The 25441-nt window shown below is 33.7% G+C and overlaps 1 protein-coding gene across 4 annotated transcripts in view; it reads right to left on the bottom strand.

The window, feature by feature from the left end:
- The window catches only part of Nab1 (NGFI-A binding protein 1), a 45042-nt gene extending 19653 nt beyond the window's left edge, over positions 1 to 25389 (bottom strand). For 3 of the 4 annotated variants that reach the window (XM_015481160.2, XM_048808188.1, XM_048808189.1), the window contains exons 1-4: positions 24222 to 25389; positions 15082 to 15919; positions 3691 to 3824; positions 921 to 972 (exon numbers count right to left, since the gene is read on the bottom strand). In XM_015481160.2, the coding sequence (XP_015336646.1) occupies positions 921 to 972; positions 3691 to 3824; positions 15082 to 15900 (1005 nt within the window). In that variant the 5' untranslated portion in view covers positions 15901 to 15919; positions 24222 to 25389. The remainder of the gene's footprint in view (positions 1 to 920; positions 973 to 3690; positions 3825 to 15081; positions 15920 to 24221) is intronic. The other variant, XM_015481159.2, reaches the window with a different exon arrangement.
- Positions 25390 to 25441: the final 52 nt, after the last annotated feature.

Raw genomic sequence — 25441 nt, 5'->3', positions numbered from 1 at the left:
GAAAAATATAGAAGCAAACATAGTAAGAGAAGCAAGCTAGAGTCAGATCATATAGGATCTTAGACACCTCCAGAATAGTTTAGATTTTATTCTAAATATATGAGAAAGCCACTGGGGAGATTTAAGCAAGAGAGAAATGCATGTTTTTATAGAATAATTCTGGCTTTGATATAAATAAAGGATCATTGCCATAAAAATATTAGGTTATGATAGAAATTTAGGGCAGTCAAGCATAACTCACTTGCTTTAACTTGAAATTAAAATATGATGGCTAAGAGTGCACAAAATCCCATAAAAAAGGAAGAAAGACGGAGCCATCTGACTTCAAATTTCCATTCTGCTGTAGACTAGATTTTCAGAACAATAGTTCCGAAACCATTCTATACTTCTGAGAGCCCTAAGAAGAAAATACATTCTTGTTGCTTAATTCCCGCCTTACCACTTGCAAGTCTAAAATAAGAAGTCTCAACCATGGTCCTTTACAAAAGCCATTAATTACAGCAAAGTTTCTATGATTTGCAACTACTGAATTATTTTCCTCAGACAGTTAATATAAAAAAACTAAAAAGTCAGCTCTTCTGAATGTATCTGATGACTAATGATATAAGGAAGATTATAAAAGTAATTGTTTAACCCACAAAGAGTTTTAAATCTGTAAGACACAAATTTTTTGCATCCTCTGATAAACTGAATGGACATCAATGTAGACAATATAGTCTCCTTTTAAAAATTTGCTTCGTTTGCTAGTTCAAAATACTATAGATACTTCAGAGTAACAAAATTATATATTGTTTTTCAGTGCATTTTTTTAGAACCACCTTTTTTTGGGGGGGAGTCTGAACTAGTAAAACTCTATTTTTAAGCATCTTAAAACAAAAGTAAACATTAATAGTATTTGAAAACATTACATGTAACCATACCTCTACTTTAATTCTCTTTGGGGATAATTCATCTCTTTCACCACATTTTGACCTAAGGGGAAGGGGAGAGAAGAGAAAAACTTCAGAAGATAAGAAATTTCATTCCTAAGGCATCTTAGTCTAGAACCTTCTCCCAAAACACATAATCTTGAAGCCCCAATATAAGAAATGACATACTTATATCAAACATTCAAATAATGAAAAAAAGATTTTTCATCATTTTCAAATTAATATTAAGAGAATATATAGACAACATTATTTCATATTTCAAGTTAAAATGTATACATGTATACAGAAAAAGCACTCAATAAATATTTCATGATGATTATATACCAAAAATTTTTTAAAAATAGGATATCCTTTTATGACTCAGTACAAATAATTAAAGAAAAAAAATGACCATTTAAGATGAATGCTTAAGGTTATATGAGATTAAAGTGCATTTTGTTTATCTACTGACACTACAGATGTACTTACTCTTAACTCAGAAATCTCTCTGCTGGGAATCTATCCCAGAGGTAGAAACACATATATGAAATATCACTTCTTCAATTCTAGGATACACAATTATTTCATATACCACCCTGAAATATTCTTGCCAACTAAACTATGGATAGTCTTCAACTGTTAATACCTTAATATAAAAGATGTGAAAACGTGAAAAAAAATATATTTCACAATCAACAAAATATGTATGGTGTTATAATGTTATTATTTCTAATAAAAGAAGACCCAAAACAACTCAAGTGTACATTAGTAGGGCACTGGACCAATTAAATGGTACATTCACATAATTAATGCCTACAGCTGTAAAAAATAAGGAATATATATGTGTGTGTGTATGTATGTACTAATATAGACAGTTCTCTTATGTTAAATAAAGGCAAAATAAAGAACATTGTAGATATATGCTTTTATTTAAAAAAAAGAGGTGAAAAGATAGCATTACCTGTATTTGTTTACAAATGCATAAACAAACTGGAAGGATGAAAATAAAACAATTAAAATTCCTAGATTGGGGAAGGTTAGAATAGAGTAAGAGTCAGGAATGGAAGTGAATCTTTTTTTTGCTATCTTTTTATAGTTTGGGCTTCTAAATTATATTAAAGTATTAATATATTTAAAATAGATTTAACTGGGGCTGAGGATGTGGTTCAAGCAGTAGCGCACTTGCCTGGCATGCGTGGGATGCCGGGTTCGATCCTCAACACCACATAAAAATAAAAAATAAAGATAATGTGTCCACCTAAAACTAAAAAATAAATATTTAAGAAAAAAGTAAAATAAAATAGATTTAACTTAAAAAATATACAAAAACCAGCTAACATTATTGAAGGCAGTTGCTTCTATGGCGTGAAATGGGAAGGTGGCAGAGGACAGGAACTGTTGTTTCATGATAAACCTTGTGTACTATATGACTTCTTACATCATATATATGTATTATTTTGATTAAAGAAAATCATCTAAATAAAATACTCGAAGTTTTGTATAATGCAGCACTGAAAATGAAAAAATCACTAAAATCAGTTTTTGATTATCCAACTTCAAAAAAAATCTTGGAAATAAGCCCATATTGCTGTATATTCTTATCCTGTTACTCTATATAATTTTACTTACTATATGTTGGCAAATATGTAGATGCCCAGATAGGGCAGAAAATGAAGCCACTGTGAGTTTGAGAAAACAATGGTAAATGACAGCAAATGCCTATAATATAGTAGTAAACTTCAAACTCAGTATGTACAATAATCATTTGCAATACCTGTAAAAACTTAAAATTCCAAGGATCCATCTCCACAGATTGACTTATTAAGGCTGGGAAGGGTGTTCAGGATGTGAATTTAACAATCAACCAGAGTTACTCTAATACAAGTGTTCATTTGCATCCACAGAGACAAGCAAACAATGAACTGGCAGTACCAAGTGAACAAAATAAAAATGATCCTACACCTACAGACAATGCTTAGAGACTAAAGTGAAGATAAGATAAAGAAGAATATGGTGTGTTTACAATAAATTTTGAAATCATCATTCTTTTCAACTTTATGTTTTTTATTTCAAACTCACATTTTATATTCAATTTGTTAAAAGTATCTCCCTTAAAATACTAGTCTATAGTCTTTTTTTACATTCAGGCAATCTCAAGACTGCAAGCACCTTGCAAAAGGAATCACTTTGTTTCCTCAGAGAGTTCAAAAAGTTCATGTAGTTGTAGGTATGCAAATAAGTCTAAAAAGTTTTTCTGAATCGCATCAACATCCCCAAACCCAAAATAAGTATGAGAAAAATGTTTAAACTATCTGTAAGAACAACATTAACATACCGGGAAACTATATCTTTCAAAAGAAAGGAAGACAAGAGGAGAATTAAACAAAACAACAAAAATCACTTTGTTAGAAGAAAAAAGTTCTGGTGTTTATTTACACAGTAGGGTGATAGACACAATTATGAATACATGAATAACAATTATGTACTATGTATTTCGAAAAATAAAATGATTTTAAATGTTTTCATCATTAAAAAATGGTAAATGCTTGATTTAAACATATAATGATCATAAGGTACTTCTTAATATGCACAATTTTTATCTTTTTATGTGCAAGTTAAAAGATTAAATTTAATTATAAAGTAATTTAAACAATAGTGTTTTGAAAAACCATCAAAATCACACTTTCATCTTTTCAAAAATGCTCATATTCAATCAATGGATGGTGTTTCAAACCACTTCTATCAGGCAATGCAAAAATACCGTCAATTAGTTAACACTTACTTGGTGGTTCTGTAAGTATATTTATAGGTGACTTCTCGAGAAATCTGCCTAGCCAGAGCAAAAAGTTCATCTCTTCTTGTAAGCAGGGCATTATCTTTCACACAGAGTTGGGCAGCTGCTTCATTAACAGTGAGCTAGATATCCAAAATAAAGTTATAAAAATCATAAGCATTTATATTTCATTGATGCATAAAAGGTATCACTAAAGAATATAAATATTTCATATCACTGTATAATGAAACAATATTCACAAAAAATCAGGATGGTCACTCCAATTGCCAAATTTTGGAAGAAAACCAACTTATTTACCATTTTGCAGAGCCCAAACTATTCAAAATAGTCATCATGGTTTTACTTAACTTATTTATATGTTTTCTTTTTCTTCTTCTCTCTTTTTTTTGCAGGGGGGAGAGGGGGGCTAAATGGAGTTTATGGATAATTTGAAAAAGTAAAGAATATTATATAACTCACATCTCATTTTTTCTGATGAAAAACCAAAGGATTTAATAATATGATATGGTGAAAATACTTTCCTAACTAAAAGTTAAAAAGCATTTTTAAGTGTGAACTGAAATGAAAATTCTTAGATTCAAAATTAAATGATTTGAGTTAAACTTATAATCAAATCACCTAAGTAAAACAAAATTATCAAAAATTAGGGCTATCCTGGAAAAATCAAGGTCTTGGAGACTAATCGCTAGTAAGAGTAATCTAATTCTACCTTTCCATGATTCAATAATTTTTAGACACTGCCAAGAGAGCCGCTAGTTGACCAAACACCTTAAACTAAAATAGTAAATGTCATCCTAAACTCAAATCCTTTAATTCTTTAAACTAGAAAATTCTGTCATTTACTCAGATATAGTCCTGCTTCATCACTTACCAGCTCTGTGACTTTGGACAAGCAAAAATTGCTCAGAGCCTTCTAAGAGACAGATGGGAGGATAGCACTACTATAAAGGACTCTAACAAGAAATGAGGAAACACACCTGGCACAAGTTGTCAGTGTCAGTCTTGTTTTCCTTTCATTAAAGAAAAGAAAATCAGATATTCATTTTTTCTCCAGGCATTCCACCTTTATTGATAATAATTTTTCTTATTTAAATTTTTTGAAAATATACAAGTGAAGAAAATAAACCAAGCATGCGATCTTTCCATCTAGAATGACTACTGATATTTTAATATAGACTAATAATATTTCTCAGTACACAATATAAACTTAAGTATATATGTAAATACAGATTTGCAATATTCTTTTTTCACCTAATGTATGCTATATTTTAATCATATATTAAGGCAGAGACTTGCCAGATACATCTAGTGTGCACTGGATGCTCAATATTTGTTGATGAATAAATAAATTTTAAAGTACTTTATAATATAATTTTTCACTAGTCATATAATACCCCATTACAGGAAAGAATAATACATTATTTGAACATTATTCTCACTCCAGAAATTAAACTACCTTCGTTTTCAGTATACTACAAACACAGTTACATAGGGTATTCTTAAATATACATTTTTTCACATATATCTAATTATTTTTTGACATAGACTTGTTAGGTCATAGAACTAAATTTTAAGAAACTTATGCCTTTCACCAAATTACTCCTTAGAAAAGTTATTCTACATCATACTACAATTTTATGAAGAGCCCATTCTTAGAATCTTGCCCAACACTGGTTATTATCTTTTTAAAGTTTACCAATATCATTTGGTTATAATTTGCATTTATTTGACTATAAAACTGAACTTTTTTGTTATGGTTTTGACTTATTTTAAAATCTGCTTGCTTAAGGAATTTGTTTAATTTTCTTTTTTGTTTGTCTTTCTAATTGATTTTATTTTTTAAATAAACAACAGCTGAATGCATTACAATTCTTATTACAATTGTAATTCACAATAGCTAAACTGTGGAACCAACCTAGATGCCCTTCAGTAGATGAATGGTTAAAAAAAAATGTGGCATATATACACAATGGAATATTACTCAGCAATAAAAGAGAATAAAATCATGGCATTTGCAGGTAAATGGATGGAGATGTAGAAGATAATGCTAACTGAAGTTATCCAATTCCAAAAAACCTAATGCCAAATGTTTTCTCTGATATAAAGTAACTGACTCATAGTGGGGTAGGGATGGGGAGCATGGGAGGAATAAAGGAAATCTAGATAGGGCAGAAGGGGGCGGGAAGAGAGGGGGTAGGGGGTTAGCAGTGATGGTGAAATGTGATGGACATCATTATCCAAAGTACATGTATGAAAACATGAATTATTAAAGTTTATAATGTCTGTTTCATTTTCTTACGAATTTCAGGCTTCAGGAATTATTTAATGTATTAGGAGTATTAATTATTAATTCTCCATCATATATGGTGCCTCCCACCTCAGTCTGGCATTAGCCTTATTAGTTTTTGCCTTGGGTGCCATGCTTAGAAATACTCTTTCCACCTAAACAATACATAGATGTTCTCCTATACTTAATCTAATAGTTAAAACCTTTCACTTAAGTAAATAATCCACCTAGAATGTGTTATGGTAAGTGGCATGATATAGTATCTAACATCTTTATCCTTAAATTTCCAACTATAATCTGTACTGGTTTGTTCTGAGACAATTAATTTGGCTACTGACAGCAAAGTTATAATAAGACCAGGCTTCCTATTTTAAGCTTGTAGCTGAATATAAAAGTGTAACTGAAGGAAGAAATCTATTTTCAGCCTTCTCCCCTCCTCCCGAAGAACAATCAAAGATCAATTCCTTTCCTAAGTTCTTTTGAAAGGTGCAATGTTATTGGAGCTAAAAGTAAAATATACTTTAAAGAATGACATCCTAAGTACACTGCAATTTCAGCATGGTAGTAGCTCCAATGATCTTGAAGACCCTTCTCAAATTGCTTTTTGTACTTGTAAATCTAGATTACTATGAAAACTTCTGAATTAACAACATTTCAGAAGTATCAGCTATGCACAGCCACAAAAAACAACTTTTTAACATAATCTTCTAGTATGCCTTCCATCATCTTACCAGGAGGGAAAAAAAAACAAACACATTCACTGTCACTGCATTCATGCTCCACAGACTGAAAAACTAGCCTGAAATCTCCCTACTTCAGGAAACTTTTGGTAGAAAATTAAGGCTGGAGAAATAATTTTAGCTCACTTTCAAGTAGTAAGAAGAAACTGACTTATAAAGTATCTCCCTAAAAAAAAAAAAAAAAAAAAAAAAGTTATCTAGATTTCATGGCCCCTAGTGGTTAATTAACAATCAATAATATATTTGAAAAAATAATAAAAACACTCCAACACAGTAGTAGTAGTTGCCAGCTGTAGCACCATGCTAGCTTTTCAAAAATGCCAATATTCTTATTTTATTAAAGTATAAAGTAACAAAATATTCTCCCTTATTGTTTTACTTATTTCTCCTACTTCCTCTTTTCATGGCCCAAAATACCAAAATTCCATTTGTATCATCTTGTAAAAGACTTTTTAAAGTTAGCTTTGTATGATTTATGACTGGACCTAAAAACTGAACCACAGATGTCTTTATTTTCAGAAAGGAAGGTAACTAATTCTAAGAAAAAATTTTATTATTAGTTAAAATTTAAAATCTTAATCAAATGATAATTCTAGATTAAGTATTGTTGGCACAAAAATACTGTGTAAATGCTGTGTGACAGGGAGTTCAAAAGGCAATCAGCAGAATACAACAGATACTAATATAGTAGCATGTATAAACGTGACTGTATAACCAATGTGATCCTGCAATCTGTACATGTGGGAAAAATAAAAATTCATACCCCATTTGAATCAAATGTATAATATATGATATGCAAGATCATTGTAATGTTTTGAGCAACTAATTAAAAAAAAAGGCAATCAGGACTTCTACTTCTAGTATTCAGAGAGCTAGGTACCATTACTGCTGCATCCCCTTTCAAAGAAACAACCAAAAATGTTGAATAAAATAGGGGTGTGGAAAAACATCTTAAATGCTGGAAAAAGAATAAGGCCAAAAAAGAACAAGGACAGTATCTCAAAGGAAGAAGTTAAATACAAGTGCTAAACTGGATGAACCTCAGCTTCAAACTTCATAGCCTGAGGCTGGGGAATGTGAGAAAAGACAAAAAGGCAAAGTCCACAGCTCTTCAATAAAACTCAAACCTCAAAGCACTGAACACCAATGTATGGGTGAATAAGAAAATCGTCTGTAGCCCCAGAGGAGTGCAAGGAAAATTACCTGTCTTGAACTTTGGTGCTAATAGAACAGAAAGTATGCTCTTGAGATTTCATAAAAACAAACCCACCTTTATATAGATCTATGGCCTTAACTCACAATAAGTACGATGAGAATTTATTTTCTCAAAGTCCTAGAGTTGTAGTGTCTCCAGTTGCCTGGTGGAAATAAAAGCAAACAACCTCTAAGGAAGTTCACTTTCTTCCCAGGCTTCTAAACAGTCCCACAGTTAAAGTACCAAGAAATATAAGTTCATAGACAGAAATCATAAAATAGGCATCAAAAGTGAAAACTAGTAGAAAAACAGGTGAATCAGACCCTCAAAAACTTGATTTACCCCATTACATTCAAGTTTTCAATTCTGTACATATTTTAATGAAACTGACACAGGTGCATTAAAATAGGTTGGAAATAATAATTTACGGCTTATATGTTATTATATTAACTAGTATTATTATAACTATTATAATTGTATCCTTTTTATTATTATACAATTATATATTATCTACTATACGTTTTTATGTGTTCCCCATCTGAGGTGATAGGACAAAATGTGACTAAATGGAACTAAAAAGCAATATAGTAAAATTAATAATCAGAGAGGACAAAAGAAAGAAATTGGGGCAGAAACAAATAGAAAATTTAAAAAACAGACAATAAATAACAGAATAACCACTAACTTCTAAACAAAGTTGAAAGCCAATAAAATGGTATCTGTGAAAAACCATAGACAATATAAAATTTACCTTGTATAAACAGTAATTAAGAAAGAAAGCAAAATAAAGATATTTTCTGGTGGGGTAGAGAAGATCAGAGTGATTTTCACCAATAGAATTTCATTAAGAAAAATTTTAAATCCTACTGATTTTATTTAGAAATCAGTTAAATTAAATCCACCTGAGACAGAAGGAAACTAGTCCTAGATGATAAATTTGAGATATATAAAGTATGTGTGTGTGGTGGAGGGAGGAAGAAGTAGAGAAAAACTAATAAAATAATGGAAATTAATCCAAAATATTAGTAATTATAATAAATGTAAATAGACCAAATTTTCTAAGTTAAAAAACAAAAAGATTGTTAGACTGGATTCCTTAAAATTCAACCACTGGTATTTATAGGAGATACAATAGAAAACATGAATTCAGAAAAGCATAGCATAAAACAATGATAAAAAGATGTAGCAGGCAATTATTAAGAGACCTAATATGTTTATATATTGTATTTGCAATATCAAACAATGGACTTTATAGCAAAATGCATTAAATGATTAATAAAATGACTACACAATGCAAAAAGAAAAAAAGACAACTCCACTAACACACTAGATTTTAAAACACAACTCTTATTTACTGATACAGCAAGTAGCTCCCCCCAAAATAAGAAAGAATATAGGAGATTTGAATAACAAAGTCAATAAGCTTATTAAAACAGACACACAGAGAAGACTCCACCAACAAATGTCAAAGATACCATTCCATATATATCAAAAACACTGACTACATACTGGATCGTAATTAAAATCTTAAAAAATTTTAAAGAGCTGGCATCATGAAAACTATGCTTTCCAGAGCAAAATGTAATTCGATTAGGAAACATTACAAAAAATAATGGAGGCAGGGACACTTCTATTTGGAAATGAAGAACACTTCTAAATAACTCATAGGTCAGAAAAGAAATCATAAAACAAAAAATAATCAGAACTAAAAAATAACAAGATAACCTCATATAAAACTTTGGTGGGAATAAGACTAAATCAACATTTATAATTTTGCTTGCTTATATTAAACATATAAGGGGCTAGGATTGTAGCTCAGTGGTACAGCGCTTGCCTCACATGTATGAGGCACTGAGTTCAATCCTCAGCACCACATAAATAAATAAAATGAAGGAATGGTGTCCATCTACAACTAAAAATTTTAAAAAAATATAAGAATGATAGAACTGATGAACTAAATACCCAACTTAAGCTAGAACAATAAAATACAGGAAAGTAAAACAAACACATAGCACAACCAGAAATATCAGTAATACGAAGTTAAAAGCCGCTTCTTCATAAAGATCAGGAGTTGGGAGGATGGTTCTATAAAAGGCCAGAGAGTAAATATTTTAGGCTTCACAGTCTAGTTTATGTCACAACTACTCAATTCTGTCATTATAGTTTAAAGGCAACCATAGACAATACATAAATAGGCATGGCATGTGTTTCAATAAAAGTTTATTTACAGGCCGGGGATATAGCCCAGTTGGTAGAATGCTAGCCCCACCTGCACAAGGCCCTGAATTCAATCCCCAGAACCACAAAAAGAATTTATTTACAAAAACAGATACTAGTTTGCAGATATCTGAAAAAAATAAAATAAAATTGAGAATCCTCTGTCAAGGTTGATCCAGGGGAAAAAAAAAGACAGATTCACAGACACAATTAGTTCTTAAAAACCATAAACAACTTTCAAGCCAGCAAGTTTGAAAACAGATGAAACGGACATATTGTAAGAAAAACTGTAAATTTATCAAGTGATTTAAGAAACAGAGTACCTTAGTAGTCCTATAACTTACTTTAAAAATCACTGGCCTGGGCTAGGGTTGTGGTTCAGTGGTAGAGCGCTTACCTAGCAGTCTAGCACATATGATGCACTGGGTTCCATCCCCAGCACCACATAAAAAAACTAAATAACAAAATAAAGGTATTATGTTCATCTACGACTAAAAATATTTAAAAAATAAATCACTGGCCTGAGAAACTTAGCAAGTTCCTAAGCAATTTAGCAAGACCCTGTCTCAAAACAAAAAGTTTTAGAAGGGCTGGGGATGCGGCTCAGTGGTTAAGTGTCCCTGGATTGAAATCCCTGAACAAAAAAAAAATAAATAAATATAATAATAATAATAATAATAATAATAATAATAATAATAATAATTAGAAGGAAATGCCCAACATTTCTTTTTAAGTATTAGATGCTAAAAACTCTCAATTCTAAGCCGAGAATTCAGAATACAGCATCAAAACTTATTAATAATGTTTTTCAGTCTTTGGGTCTACCAGATTCTGTACTCCTTTTCTCGCAAAGCTCAAACTTAACTTTCTCTGAAACATCTCAGCCTTGACTTCTCAACATTACAATGGCAATCAACCTAAGCGTGGCTTCATTGTTTATTTTATGGGCCTGGGTCCTTGTCTTGGCTTCATTGTTTATTTTATGGGCCTGGGTCCTTGTCTTGGTAACCAGTGTGCAGCCCAGTTCCTATATAATTTCAAGAGATATATATTCTTTACTACCTTGTTGTTCCCAACCATTTCTCTCTCTGAAGACCTGAGGCATACTGTTTAGCCTAGTTTAGCATCTACTGTCTGCTAACATCTCTTTGGATAAATAAAATATTCTAGGTGTTGGAAATTCTTTATAGTACTACATCTGGGTACATTTGTCCTACTTGTCCCACATCAACTACTTGTGTGGTTCTAAATCCTCTGACACTAACTTCATGGTCTGACTCCTATAAACCAGACTATGTCTAGCCAGGTCCTAAACTTCAGTTTAAAAAAACTTCAGTTTTAAAAAAAACAGGGTTTAGGGACTGGGGACTGTAGTTCAGCAGCAAAGCACTTGCCTAGCATGCATGAGGCACTGGGTTCAATCCTCAGCACCACATAAAAATAAATAAACAAAGTAAAGGCATTCAGTCCATCTACAGCTACCAAATTAAAAAAAAAAAAAAATTAAGCATTTAAAATGATTCACACTATAATTCTTTCCTAAACAGTATATGATACATTTGGAAATAAATATAAAAAGTTTATAAGAAAAAAATCACAGGAACTTAGGGGAATTAAAAAAAAAATTCAGATGTAGATAACTTCCATCCACACCTACATATAGTTGCTTTGTCTTGAAAAACAAAAAACAGTATCCATAGAGTTTCTATAAAGAAAATTCTCAGGACAGTGGGATTAAGCCAACAGTGAATTAAGTCATACATTTCCTTGTTTGGAAGTTGAAGGCAAACTAGTAACATTTTTTAATCTTAAGGAATTTAGAAAAACAAAAGTTTTTCTGATTCAAATAAATGAAAATATGAGAAATTTTTATAATACCTCAAAGTTACACTTAATATTTTCTTTAAATTCCCTCAGGATTTTATAATTTTATGCAAAGTCTTAAAAAGTTACTAGTTTTAAAAAGCTTACTGATTCATAAACACCTATCCTATATTATTGGACTAGATTCACAAACTTGAGTTATAAGTAACCAGTGGTCTAAGTTAAATCTTGAAAACATAAGCCACATTTTTCAAAGACCCCACCTCCACATCTCAGCCTACTGGCATTCATTTTGAGTGTTCCCTTATTTCAGGAAACCCAGGATGGTCTAAACAAGCAAAGAGCCCCATACCAAAAGCCAAGTGTAAAAATAACTTTTAAAGTATTTTTTAAAATAGAATTTTTTGCTAGGCCTGATGTCATATACCTGCAATCCTAGTGGCTTAGAAGGCTGAAGCAGGAGGACCAAAAGTTCAAAGCAACTTAGGTGCTAAACAACTTAGTGAGAACCTGAGACCTGTCTCAAAATAAAAAATAAAAAAGGGCTGGAGTTGTGCAGTGGTTAAGTGCCCCTGGTTTATTCCCTGGTACCAAAACACACACACACACACACACACACACACACACACACGGAGCAGAGGGGACTTTTTATAGTGAGACTGACTGGATTGTTTTGAGTAATCTTTTGAAAATATTTTACCTTGATAAAAATACAAGTCTTTTGACTCATCTTTGTGTTTCATGTGCTACATTTAAAAAATTTTATGAAAATTGCATTAAAGCATGAAACTAAAACTGCCAACATGCTTGCCTCTTGTTTTCCATTAATAACAGCCAGATAGCTTTTTAATTGGATTCCTCTACTGGTTCATAGGTAATAATAATAAAAAGAAAAAGCATCAAAGTGTAACTGAACTATAATGCTAAGCATGTTTTCTACACAAGTTTCTGTGAGGCACTTGTGTAGAAATAATGATACTTAACAATTGCAAAAGGACACATACAAAACAGTCACAAACTTACTGTGATTTAAGTCATTCTGTGCTGAGAGCCACGGCTGAGTCTGTATGGCCCCTGGCATTTTGCCAACAGTATTGATTGACAGGCAAGGCATTACTATCCGCCTCTGCCGCAACTTTTGAGTTCTCGCACTATTTTGGAGTTCTCATGGGGATTTCCGGGGATTCCCCGAGAGTTCCCATTGGTTGGGGAAGTGCAGGAGGAGGGATTTCCGGGAGAGATATTTCCGGCTGGGGGTTCCTGGACAAGCCTCCTGGCATTCGGGAGGATTCCCCGGGAGCTGTGTGAAGTGTTCTCTTGCAGTTTAAAAATAAAGTTTGTTCCTGCTTCAGTGGCTCGTGATTTGTGCCCAGCCAGACTGCGGCAATTCTGCTAACCCATTCTTTGATCTTAAGCTCCAGTATTCATATCTAAAATCACTTATTTTAAAGATCAAATGGTTAAATTGCTGAAAACAAGATTAATATACAAATCTCAGCCAGTGATAGTCATTAAAAAAACGGGGGAAAACTCATTTGGATTATATCCCTTTATTTGTATGTCCTATTTAAAATCAAAGAAATTTAAAAACATACATACTAGACATTTAATATTTGACCTAACAAGAAATGTACAAAATATACATCAATAAGAGAATTCTAGCTGGCCTCCATGGTATACACCTATAATACCAGCAACTGGGGAGAATGGAGCAGGAGGATTACAAATTCAAGGCCAGCTTGGGCAACTTAGCAAGCAAGACCTTGTCACAAAATTAAACAGGCTGGGAATGTAGTGGTAGAGCACTCTAGGCTAAATCCCTAGTACATAAATAAAAAACAATATAACATAACTAAGGAAAACTTATTTACAGTGAGACCCATACAGGATACATATACTACATTCCTGTATGGGTCTCACTGTAAATAAGTCAATTTTTATCAAATTAACTTATGCATTTAAGGCATTTATAATCAAAATAACATTTTGAGAAACCTAACAAATGCATCTAAAATTGTATTTGTGTAACATTATCTTACAAAAAACAAAAACAAAAAAGTTATAAAACTAAATTAATGAAGAAATACGTCCTTTTCCAAAGAGCATATACCATATTATAAAGCTACACTAACTAAAATAACTCTATAAAAATGAAGAAATAGAAACTTAGGCCAATGAGACCATATAGGACAAGATCAGTAAATATGATTATATAAAATTAAAATTTCACATGGTAAAACACTCTGAAAGGTCAAAGGACAAACAATTTGGAAAAATGTTACAATGTCAGGCAAAAGCTTAATATCCCTAAAATATAAAAAATATTTACCAATTTTTTAAAAGTAAGACAACTATAATACCAAAACAAAGGATAAGAACATAAAGTTAAATGCCTCTTAAGCATATAAACAATATAAAATACTCATCCTCACTAAGAAAAGTAAATTTAAGCAACAAAAAGTTTTCATCTGTTAGACTGAATATAAGATGAAAAATAATGTAAAATGCACTATTAGCAAGTATGTGGAGAACTAAACATTTATTTGCACAATAGCAGAAGTATAAATTGTCACAGCTTTTTTAGAAGACATTTTAGCAGAATATTGAAATAGTAAATTTACATATTCTTTGATTCAGTAATTTTTGTATGTTGGATAGTAGAAGCCTATAAAGGTATTTTTTTAAAATGTCACTATATTTAAAATCCTACTTTATTCCATAAGTAAAAAACAAACTTCTTAAAAATGCAAAGATTTTAGGCTTTCTTTCACTGTTTAAATTCTGACATTTTTCTAAAACTTACTTTGTTGTTTCAAAGCTAAATCATGTTTGAGTGCAACACAAAACACCCCTAAACAATAAATTCAGACTCATTTAATATTATTTTGCTAACACCTGAACTGTTTTTAATATCACTTTTAGGAAGTATATCTTTTTTTTTTTCTTTTCTGCAAGCTTTCAACAAACTTGGGCTGGCATGTAGTTTAGTGGCAGAGCACCTGCCTAGTATACACAGCCCCTGGGTTTGATCCCCAGCACTGCAAAAATAAATAAAATAAAACCACTATCAAATTTCCCTTTGAGGAATTATAACACACCACACACACATTTCTTACCTCATGAAGTGTGAGATGTTTCCCATCCTTTCTCTTTGAGTCAAATCTGCCATATATTGCACTGTATTTTCGAATTTCCTCCTCTTTGTGTGGATCATCATCACTCATCTCAAAAATGTGACCAATCATTTTGGCCAACTTCTTGTTGTTTTTTAGCAGCTCTTTCACTTCATTCAAGTCACTTTTTGGCAGTGTGGGGGCCATTCGCTCCACACACTCTGCCACAGAGAGGGCAGCAGCAGCATCCAGTGCCTCACTGCTTTCCTTAGGGGAAGCCGGAGAGCCAAGGTCTGCTGGGGACAGACTGTGTTCGCTCTCAGTAGCATGGTGGCCTTGCCAGAGTCTGGACTCACCAACACTCTGCAGTGCTAAGCTCCCCATCACATCTGACTTCCCCTGTCCCAAGCTCTGCACACAGGTGGTGGCAGCACATTTGGGAATTTTTAAATGAGGTTCCCGGGCATTGCTATTCCTTTCATAACTACTGCAGGATATTCCTAGCCATGTTGGTGATCCCTCTGGTAATTTGTAGATAGGTATGCTACTGACAGGAAGGGAAGTCAGTGGCTGATTGAAAAGGCCAGGGTTTGTAACCCAGTCTCTCAAAGCCTTCTGTAATCTTCTAACATGTAGGGGTTTGCTAGCCATGCCAACGAGTGCCATGATTTCCAAAAATTCCTCTTCTCCAGCTTCACAGAGTTGCTGGACATCATCACCACCTTGTTGGATAAAGGCATCAAAATAAGAGAGCAGATTGGCTTTCTGCAATATTCTATATAGCTGCAACTCTCCCAGGGTCCTGGGTAAGGCCGCAGCCATTACTGTAGATGGGTTTAACCTACAAAAAGAAGACAGGAAAAACTTACCACACTTGCTTCAAACTTCTTAAACCAAATATGTTATTAGACATTACAGGATTTAAGAATGAAGTACAGGAAGAACAAAAACAAGAGAATATTTGCACAGCAACTAACTGTTCTCCCTTACACAACTTTATCCCATTTTGCACTTACAACAATCATAACCATCAATAACTAAACTGACCTATTTTTCTAAAGGAGAATAAATAGTAAGCAGGAGACTGGGGACTCAAACCAAGGCTCACAGGGCTCCATCTCCCATATTTTAGGGTATTCACTTTGCTGCTTCCATGATGCAAAGATAATCAAAATTAGCAGGAGGTAAGAAGTACACCACATGATAAACACTTTACCTTACTTTATTTCTAATCCTCATAGTAGCCTCTGTGAGATAGGGATAATTACTCCTATTTTATAAAGAAAAATTACCAAGAATTGTCTGGCCGGTAAAGAAAGAGAAATTTCAATATGAATTGGAGGTAAGAAAATAGAAGGTGGTATATTTAGGAACCAAGAAAAGACTTCAAATAAGTGTCAAGACTTGTGATCACTTAAGTATAAATGATAAAGAAGATAAAGTTAACATTTATTGATACTTTCTGTGGTTTTAAGAAGAGTTACAAGTAACTATGTAATTACATATCTGAGAGTCTAGAATTATGACAGGTATTCAACATACAGAAAAATCAGGATAATGGGATTCCTTTTCAAATGCATGGCACTGAAATGCAGAATGGAATGCTTTTATAGAACTACCCTTCACGGAAAATAATAGAACAGGGTCTAAGTATGTATTACTGATAAAGATGTAGGATGAAACCCAGAGGGTAGGTGAGCCCTCCAAAGCAGCAGCAGAGAGCCCAGGGCAGAAACAACATATAGAAGAAAGATACTTTTGGAGTCCAAGCAAGAGAGAGAAACCTGTTTTTAAAGAAACAGAACAAGATCCAGCAAAGTACTTCTTGACCTCTTAGCAGGCTTCAAAAGTTGTCTGGAGACCTCCCACATACAAAGAAGAGTTGGCCAAGTATTTCCATTTAAGAAAAATAAACTTGCTGTAGTCAATGCACCTTTAGGATTAAAGGACCCTGGAGCCCTCTGTGGAGAAAATTACAGAAGGCTAAAAGAATACATACATCAGAAGAAAATAGAAGTCTATTCTCAACTCAAATGGTATGAAGCAATAGTTAACTTAAGATATAATGCAAGCAAAGGCATATAAGGAACACTCCTGAAAGCAAGAGTCACCAAACCTGGTACATGTTTTCAAATGCCACTAGCCAGAATGCTACATAAAATTCTAGTGTCACTCACCACAACAAAGAGAACACATCTCCATATCACTCTAAAGACTAACAGCTGAGAAGCCCCATCTCCAAGAAACTTTATATCATCCACAATCTGTTTTGATCAACTAGTGATCTCCTAAACTTGATGGTTATTTTCAAGAGCTAGTATGGACATGGCCTGTTGACATTCAAAAAGACATAAAAAAGAGCAAATTAATGTTCAGTAACTTCTCCATGAGATGCTATTGAAAAACAGTTTCCCAGGTCCCTCCAGGGATTCAGTACATGAGGCAAACTGCTCAAGATCTCTATTTAGTATTTCCTCTGAGCAACACAGACACTGTACAGGTTTTGTGATCATCTACATTCTTTAGGTTCACCTTAGGGTTCATGCCATCTCAGCTGTCTGGATAAAAATATCTTAGCATTTTCTAAATCACCTAAATGGGGATCTGCTTGTCCTCCCAATTCAGGAAGAGTCTATCTTCCTGTTGGATGTGAGCTCACAAAAACACAGCCCTTGGGAGTTATAGATGTTTACATTAAACCTAATAGAAAAGCTTCTAAAAAAGCCCAAAGTGGAATAAATTCACTTTCTCATCATACACCTAATACAATTGCTCCACATGCTTTCAACTGGAGTATACAATACACACACATATAAATAAACATGTACATAGATAATCTTTTTAATAAGAACTAACTATGCAGTGTTTATGGATTGATCAATTACTCACCATCACTCACTCCTTATGTTATGGAATAGAGAACATGACAAAAATCTAGAATAGGGTTTTGAAATATTCTTAACTAACATCTAAAAAAATACATGGCAGACAAATATAAGAGAAACAATAAAAGGAGAGCTAAAAGACCCAAGCTTATTAAGGCAGTAACTTTAGAAAATAATAATTTTCAACTTTTACTTTTTCCTATTGACACAGAAAAAAAAGAAAACTCCCTACTTCCTAGAGAAGCACTCATGAACCAGGAAGTAGTACTTATGGATATAATAACTCCATAAGGACTAATAGGACCAAGTATACATTTCCAAAGTCAAGATAAGAGTTGAAAGATAAGTAAGCAAACTATTCAGAGTCCCAGGAGGCTTTCTAAAGACCCATACTTACTGCTGGGAAAAGTTTTTTCCCTAAGCTTTTACCTTAGGAGAATGTTTCAGTTTCCTTCCAAAGCCTGCTGTGATAATTTAAACACCCACCACTTCATACATTAACTTGATTCAATTTAAAAGAAAACTTTTATAAGATGGGATTCTCTGTTTTCATAAAACCTGTAACAATTCATGCTTCAACATAAAGTTCAAATAAGTTAAAAGCAAATTTCAACCTGCATCTCTCTGGTCTGAAGTAAATATAAAGGGTCACAATATATTCAGATAGCTTATAGTATAGTAAATCTACTCAGCTGAGAAGCATTACCAAGGCTTCCCAAAACATCCTGGAACCCCATGCTGAGTCTGACCTTTCCATGAAAAATCCACAATTAAGAGAAAGAAGTTTTCTTGTTACATTTCAAAGATAATAGGAGGCCTTGCTACTCCTGCACAGCAAACTTCCATTTACAGGAGCTTATACATTCCTCATCCTGGTCAGTCCAATAAAAAGACCAGTATTAAAGAAGAGTTAAATAACAGATTAGTTAGACCATTTGATGATGTTTCTTATTCATTTATCCATTTTAAATGGTTATGATTTGTCCCAAATCTTTAAAAAAATATGTCTCACTTTGGCTCCTTGTAAGGTAAGCATCAGTCAATTGCAAGATTCAAATTATGCTAAGTGACATAAGGAGCTATCTTATACAGAAAGACTTTACTGAACAACTTCTTTGCTGTGGAAAACAAAACCTTTATATGATGTTCTCCAAGCTGCCATGTGAGGATATAGGGGAGGACAGAGGCCTCTTTCATGGTCCCTAGGAAAAACAAAAATCATTCCTTCAAAGAGGTCTCAATCCAGCCAGCTTTCTGACCCCATCAATCTATCAATCTCTAGTAACTACTGAGTTATCACCTGGTCTCTTCCTCTCTCATTAATCTCTCTGCTGCAAGTCACTCCTTAAAATGCTTTTCATTTGACTTTGGTAAATGTTGTATCATTTTGTTTTCCCTACCTTCTCTGAATGTGTTCTAAGTGCAAGGTTTTTTTGTTTTGTTTTGTTTAAGTGGGGGGTCTTTTTATGTTGCCTAGACTGATCTTGAACTTCTGGGCTCAAGTGATCCTCCCACCTCAATGCTGAGGCTACAGATGTCCATCAGTGAGTCCAGCTTCCAAGGTTTTACATTAGGTCTTTTTTCTGTTGTCTGTCCATATTCTCCCCTGATGATCTGTCCCGTTGATGGCTTCAATTATCACTATAGGCAATGAATGCCAAATCTCTATCTATAGCTTGGACCAAATGTTCAAATACAAGGGCTATATAGTTACTCAAAGTGTTCTCAAATCCAATGTACATCAAGCTCTGGTTGCTGAGTTACATGTCCACCTTATATATGAAACTAAAATAATATTTCTGTGATATAATGAAATAAAAACTCATTTAAAAGTGTAATTAAATTTTGTAGAATGTGTATTCTCAATAAACAAATGCTAAAAGCAAAATTATCACATTTGCAATTTTTTTAATTTAAAAAGTGATCCTTACATTTTTTTTTTAATTTAAAAAGTGATCCTTACATCTGAGAAGTTTGAGAACTATCAGAACCAAATTTTCTTGTGAATTATATAATATGGAATTTCACCCAGGGATTGTTAAAACCTCAAGTTTGGTATGTCCAAAAGCAAGGACACTGTCTCATTTTCTGGATTCTCAATTTCACTATTCACACCTTCCTGGTGCAATTTTAGTTGCACCATGACTTTTCTGATTTCCTGGATCCATAAAAATGTGGATTCCATCTTTGTTTTTTCCTCTTCCATCCTCAAATCTACATGTCCTTAGACCATGCCACCCTTTTTCTTTGTTTCAAAGGCACCTAATTCTGATTTTCATTGTTTCTTGCCCAATTTTGAAAATAGCTTTCTCACCTTTAATACATCCCACACTGCAATACTAACTTCATTTCCCATAGGACTGTCTTCACTCATTTATGCAAATTTCCCTGCAGCTTAGAAAAAGAAACCCAAGCTACTTACATGGGCATCTCAGATCCAAACCTTTCAAATCTGTTTCTTAACATGACCCTGTACTCAGGCCAAAAAGAGCCCCTTGGCATACCTCAAACGTGCCTTCCATTTCTCTGCCCAATGCCAGACATCCTTCCTCTACAACTTTTTTCATAAAGCCTTTCAAACACTGTCCTCTCCTTTCTTGGAACCCCACAATTTTTCCTATCTTTCTCATTTTTTTTTTTTTATTTATTCAAGTATGCCACACACTTGAGTCAGTTCTGGGGATACAAAGTAAAGACTGTCCTTTATAAAGAATACAATTAAGAGGAAGGAGATAGAAAAGAAGCAGACGGTTAAACATTGTGATAAATGCTATGCAACATGTCATACAAAGGATCCACAGAACAAAGATGACTTAAACCTATTTCTGTAGAACAAGTTATTGTAGTTATAAGCACCCAGAGGATAGGAATTAGATCTCATTAATCTTTTATTCACCTTTATTCCTAGCAAAGTGTTCTATGTAGAATAGCATCTCTATAATGATTGTTTAATGAAACCCAATATTTGAGTCAGAATCTGATCAGCAGCCTCCTTTCATATTTCAAAAGGGACACCTTCTGGGTAAATTGGCGTCCCAGTGAAATGTCAATCTAATAATGGTACATTCTGTTACTTTATCTATAACTCTTTTCATTCTCTCATCCTCAATACTTTCTCTTTCTTAGAAGGCCTTTTGGTAGACTCTCATAATATGGCTATTTTCCCAAGAGATCAAAGGATGTGCTCCCAAATATAGGAACTGCATGTGGTTAGTACCAGATTTTTTTTTGGTGGGGGGAGATACTGGGGATTGAATTCACTTGGGTACTTGACCACTGACCCCACATCCCCAGCCCTATTTTATATTTTATTTAGAGACAGGGTCTCACTGAGTTGCTTAGCATCTTACTTTTGCTGAGGCTGGGTTTTTTTTTTTTTTAAATATTTATTTTTTAGGTGTAGATGGACACAACACAATGCCTTTATTTTTATGTGGTGCTGAGGATCGAACCCGGGCCCCACCAGTGCTAGGCAAGCACTCTACTGCTGAGCCACAATGCTAGCTGAGGCTGGCTTTGAACTCGAGATCTTCCTCTCTCAGCCTCCTGAGATCCTGGGATTACAAGTGTGCACTACCACGACCAGTTACGACCAACATTTTTAAGAATTCAAGTTTATTCATAATACCCTATGTCTTTTTGTGTTTCTAAAATTAAATTTAATGTAAATTAGTCCCAAATAACAAATATCTTAAAAATTATCATTATATTTAAATGGATTCATAATCACTATTCTTGAAAACTTCCCTTTCCTGCTACAGGAATCATTGCTATGTACCCAAACATGTACCACATTTGTGTATATGTGTGTACGTACACTTTTTATGAAGTCTGTGACATTCAAAGAGAAAAAGACTCTTTAAGTAGAAAGAAATCAAAAGCAAAATCCCAGTTAAGGCCTGACTTATACAGAGGACTCTTAGAAACATACCCAAAAAATGTGAAAAACCTTGGTGAAGAGCTCATGAATCATTAACAGATTAAGGTGAATTAGTTCCACTGACCTGTTTTTCTCTTAACATCTAGATGAGATCTGTTGCATGCTAAGGGAATGAAAGATTAAGACAGAAAATGGGGACAAAGGTAAATTTCAGGACAGAGACTACACTTAAAACTTCTGAAGTAAGCCAGGTTTAGAAGGAGTGTAGCTTGAAGGTATAGTGGCCTGGGAGAAAGGTGCAAAGAAAGCCAAAAATAGAATTTGGCTTAGGAAAGGATGAGATTCCAGGAAATGAATTCACACTTCTATCCTAGTCCTACAACCCAGAACTCAAGCTAAAATGATTGAATTTCATGGGTTACTTAATGTTGCAGGAATGGCCTGGGTACTAATTCCTATGTATGTTTCAAGGTCCAAAAGTTTTACCTAGGCATACTTATTAGTAAGCATGCAATAATATTTTAAATCAAGATACTTTGAATTAAATACATGGTTTCTAATGAATTAATAATTCTTTGGGAAACTTTGATTCTTTAGCTGGGAAAAAAGCCTTAAAGATCCTCACCCTTATGATTGGATAAAAATATTTAATGGGCAAGTTTAAATGCATTTATTGAATTTTTAAAAAGTAAATCTTATTTATTTTGCTACTAGATGATCACAGCATTAATTTAATACCTATAAGCAAATACTAGCATTTCATATAATGCCTACAAATTCTTCAATCAACCAACAGTCAAACCATTCAACAGGTATTAAAAGCACTCTGGAGATACATTTCATAGGCAATATATATAAATTTTGCCACCTTTTTACAAGTTTCTCTGTAAAAATTAACATAACATGCAAATTGACATGCAGTCTCATAAACACAAAGTACTGAGAAATGACAAACTATTTGAAAGCTTAATGGTATGTTTTAGCTGTGAGAATTCTCACAAGATGAGGATTAATATTTTTTCCCAGCATCAACTTCTGAAATTTCCCACTTGTTCCATTATTAATTTTAAGGGAGTACATTCTACTATTGTATGAGTTATTGAACATGTCAGTTCAGAAAAGAAATTTGCATTTAGTATAATAACTGTACTATTCTTCTTTCTACTACTGAAAAGAAAGGAAGAATCAGGTAAGACATAAATTCAAAGCAAAGGTGCTAGCAACCTTATATTACGTGCTCAAGTGGGTTTTATTTATTCTGCAATACATTTAATATTACATATTTGCATAGACAAGATGATTACACATTAGCATGATCCTAAACTGTTTGTAAAATGGTCACTTCTTTGAAAGTAACATATATGATGGTTATGTGGTATCCAGAACACAGCTTCATATTGAAAGGTAAATCTTACAGAGATTCTCTTTCCGAAAATGCATATGAACAACAACAACAAACACTACAGGCTTATTATAACTGAATACATAAGACGTAAGTTTTAGGACAGAGTCTAAGTCAACAGACTCAAAAACCCAACATACTTCTGTTTCTATCCAAGAGTATCCAAGAGTCTCTTACTTTAAAATTTGAAGTTCAAACAATGAATTCTTCAAAGGTTTCCCTGACCTTATAATTTCTTCAAAGTACCCAGAGTGCAAACCCCCAAAATCTTAATAAGTCAGTATGTTCTTAAAGTGTGATTACAAGAAAATATCTAATGCTTTAACTGATTCTCTAAATGATAACAAGAAGAACAAAAATCTACTAACTCTCCAACAGTAAGGTGGATGTTTTTGATGTAATTTTAGTTTAGCTAAAATTATGCAACTGTATTAATAATTTTTTTAAAATAACAAAGTATTTATTAGATGTATTTGATTATACAGACATATAAGTGCACTTAATCACCTGTATCTGCTATAGTAGTCCTAAGGATTTTTGTCATCTGAATTACAACCATAAATTACAGAATGAAATAAAAATCTACAGTACCTCCGTGTTTTATTATTACTGTTATTAATGATGAATTAATGTATAAAAAGAGACCACCACAGCCAGGAAAAACAAAGTATTTTCAAAAGGGATGGCAAACTAGCTTTAGTGAAAGATGGTAAATTTTTTTTTAAATCTTCCAAAGTTTCCTTAAAATTTTCTTTCAAGACCATGTTCTTTCAAGATAAAGTTCCAATATCTAATACCCCAAACAGAAATAAGGAAGGCTGACCTTGCCAGCCAGTCATTTAGAAATTCTCAACTCTATCCTTATTTGCATATTAGCCCCATTTGTCCTATCCAGACAAAATAACCTCTTAAACTTAATGAAAGAACAATTTTAAATGTCTCAAATGATATAAACATGAAAGAAAAAAGGATATACCTTGAATCTAAGACACACTTTTACTGGAACTCAGATTGGATTGGAAGCAGCTCTTCAGGTCTTCAGGGAGAGAGCCTCCATCCAAAACAGAAAACAAGTCCTCTGCATTCTCTCTCCAATATTTCTTAAAACCCACTGATAATCACAAAAAGTCATAATTGGGAATGTAATACCAAGATAGTTTTCACAAAGTGAAAATCTAAGAAGGTAATTCACTGTATGTACACTTTTCTAACTAAGACACTTTGTATGTGACTGATCTATTTTAAATTCGGTTCCTCTGTTCCTATGCAATCTAATATTCTCTATTAAAACTGCCAAAATATTTTTAAACAAGATCTGAAAACTTCCCTCTCAGCTTCTGATCTTTGCACTCCTTAAGAGTTGCCAGACACGTCACAGGCAAACCAAATGGCAAGTGACAAGTTACTCCAAATCGGCTTTCTCAGATGAAACTGAAAATTAACGGTCACCCCAAAATTTCCCAAGCCTCTGGAATCTTAGGGAACTAGGGGTAATTATATGCAAATCCAGGATTACTCCAAATCACCTGCTGCAAGACTTGGTCTGCACAATCCACATATGCAAATTTTAAATCCGGCTATACTTTTCTACAAGATCTTGCAACTTAAGTGTCGTTTCACATCTTGTGAACCCCAAGATTGCAGATCACAAATATTTGATATTACTTCAGTATTTCTCACTGATAAAGTCAAAACACCTCTCCATCCAAGACTTCTACGCCCCGCATCGTTTGCAGATTCCTTACTCGGCTTTAGGGGCACATTGAGTCTTTCCAATGCCTGCACTTCGGTGCCAAGTTTCTGAAAGCCTCATCCAAACAAAACTCTCCTTCCGCTTTTAAAAAAGAAAACTACCTTCGGAAGAAGGGAATACCCAGGGAAAAAATTAAGACGCTAAGTGCAGCACTTTTGTAAAGTAAACAAACAAAAAAGAGTCTGCCCCCCGGCGAAGGCTGGCTTGAAACTCTGGGGCCGGCGCGCGCACCCACGACGCACCACCCCACACCGACCCACGATGCCCGAGGGCACCGCGAGACGACCCAGGCCCGGTTAGGAGAGTGGACACATGCCCAAGCTTCCTCGCCTCGGTGGGAAAACGCACCAGTCGGGGCTGCTGCCGCGTTCGCCCACCCCGCATCCCTGCACAGCGTTCCTCAGGATCGCCCACTCAAGCCCGAGGCCGCCTCTCCTTCCGGC

This window comes from Marmota marmota, unplaced genomic scaffold (genome assembly GCF_001458135.2).
Source record: "Marmota marmota marmota unplaced genomic scaffold, marMar, whole genome shotgun sequence".
Classification (NCBI taxonomy): Eukaryota; Metazoa; Chordata; class Mammalia; order Rodentia; family Sciuridae; genus Marmota; species Marmota marmota.
The sequence above is the reverse complement of the archived record's forward strand: the minus strand, read 5'-3'. Positions and strand labels throughout refer to the sequence as shown.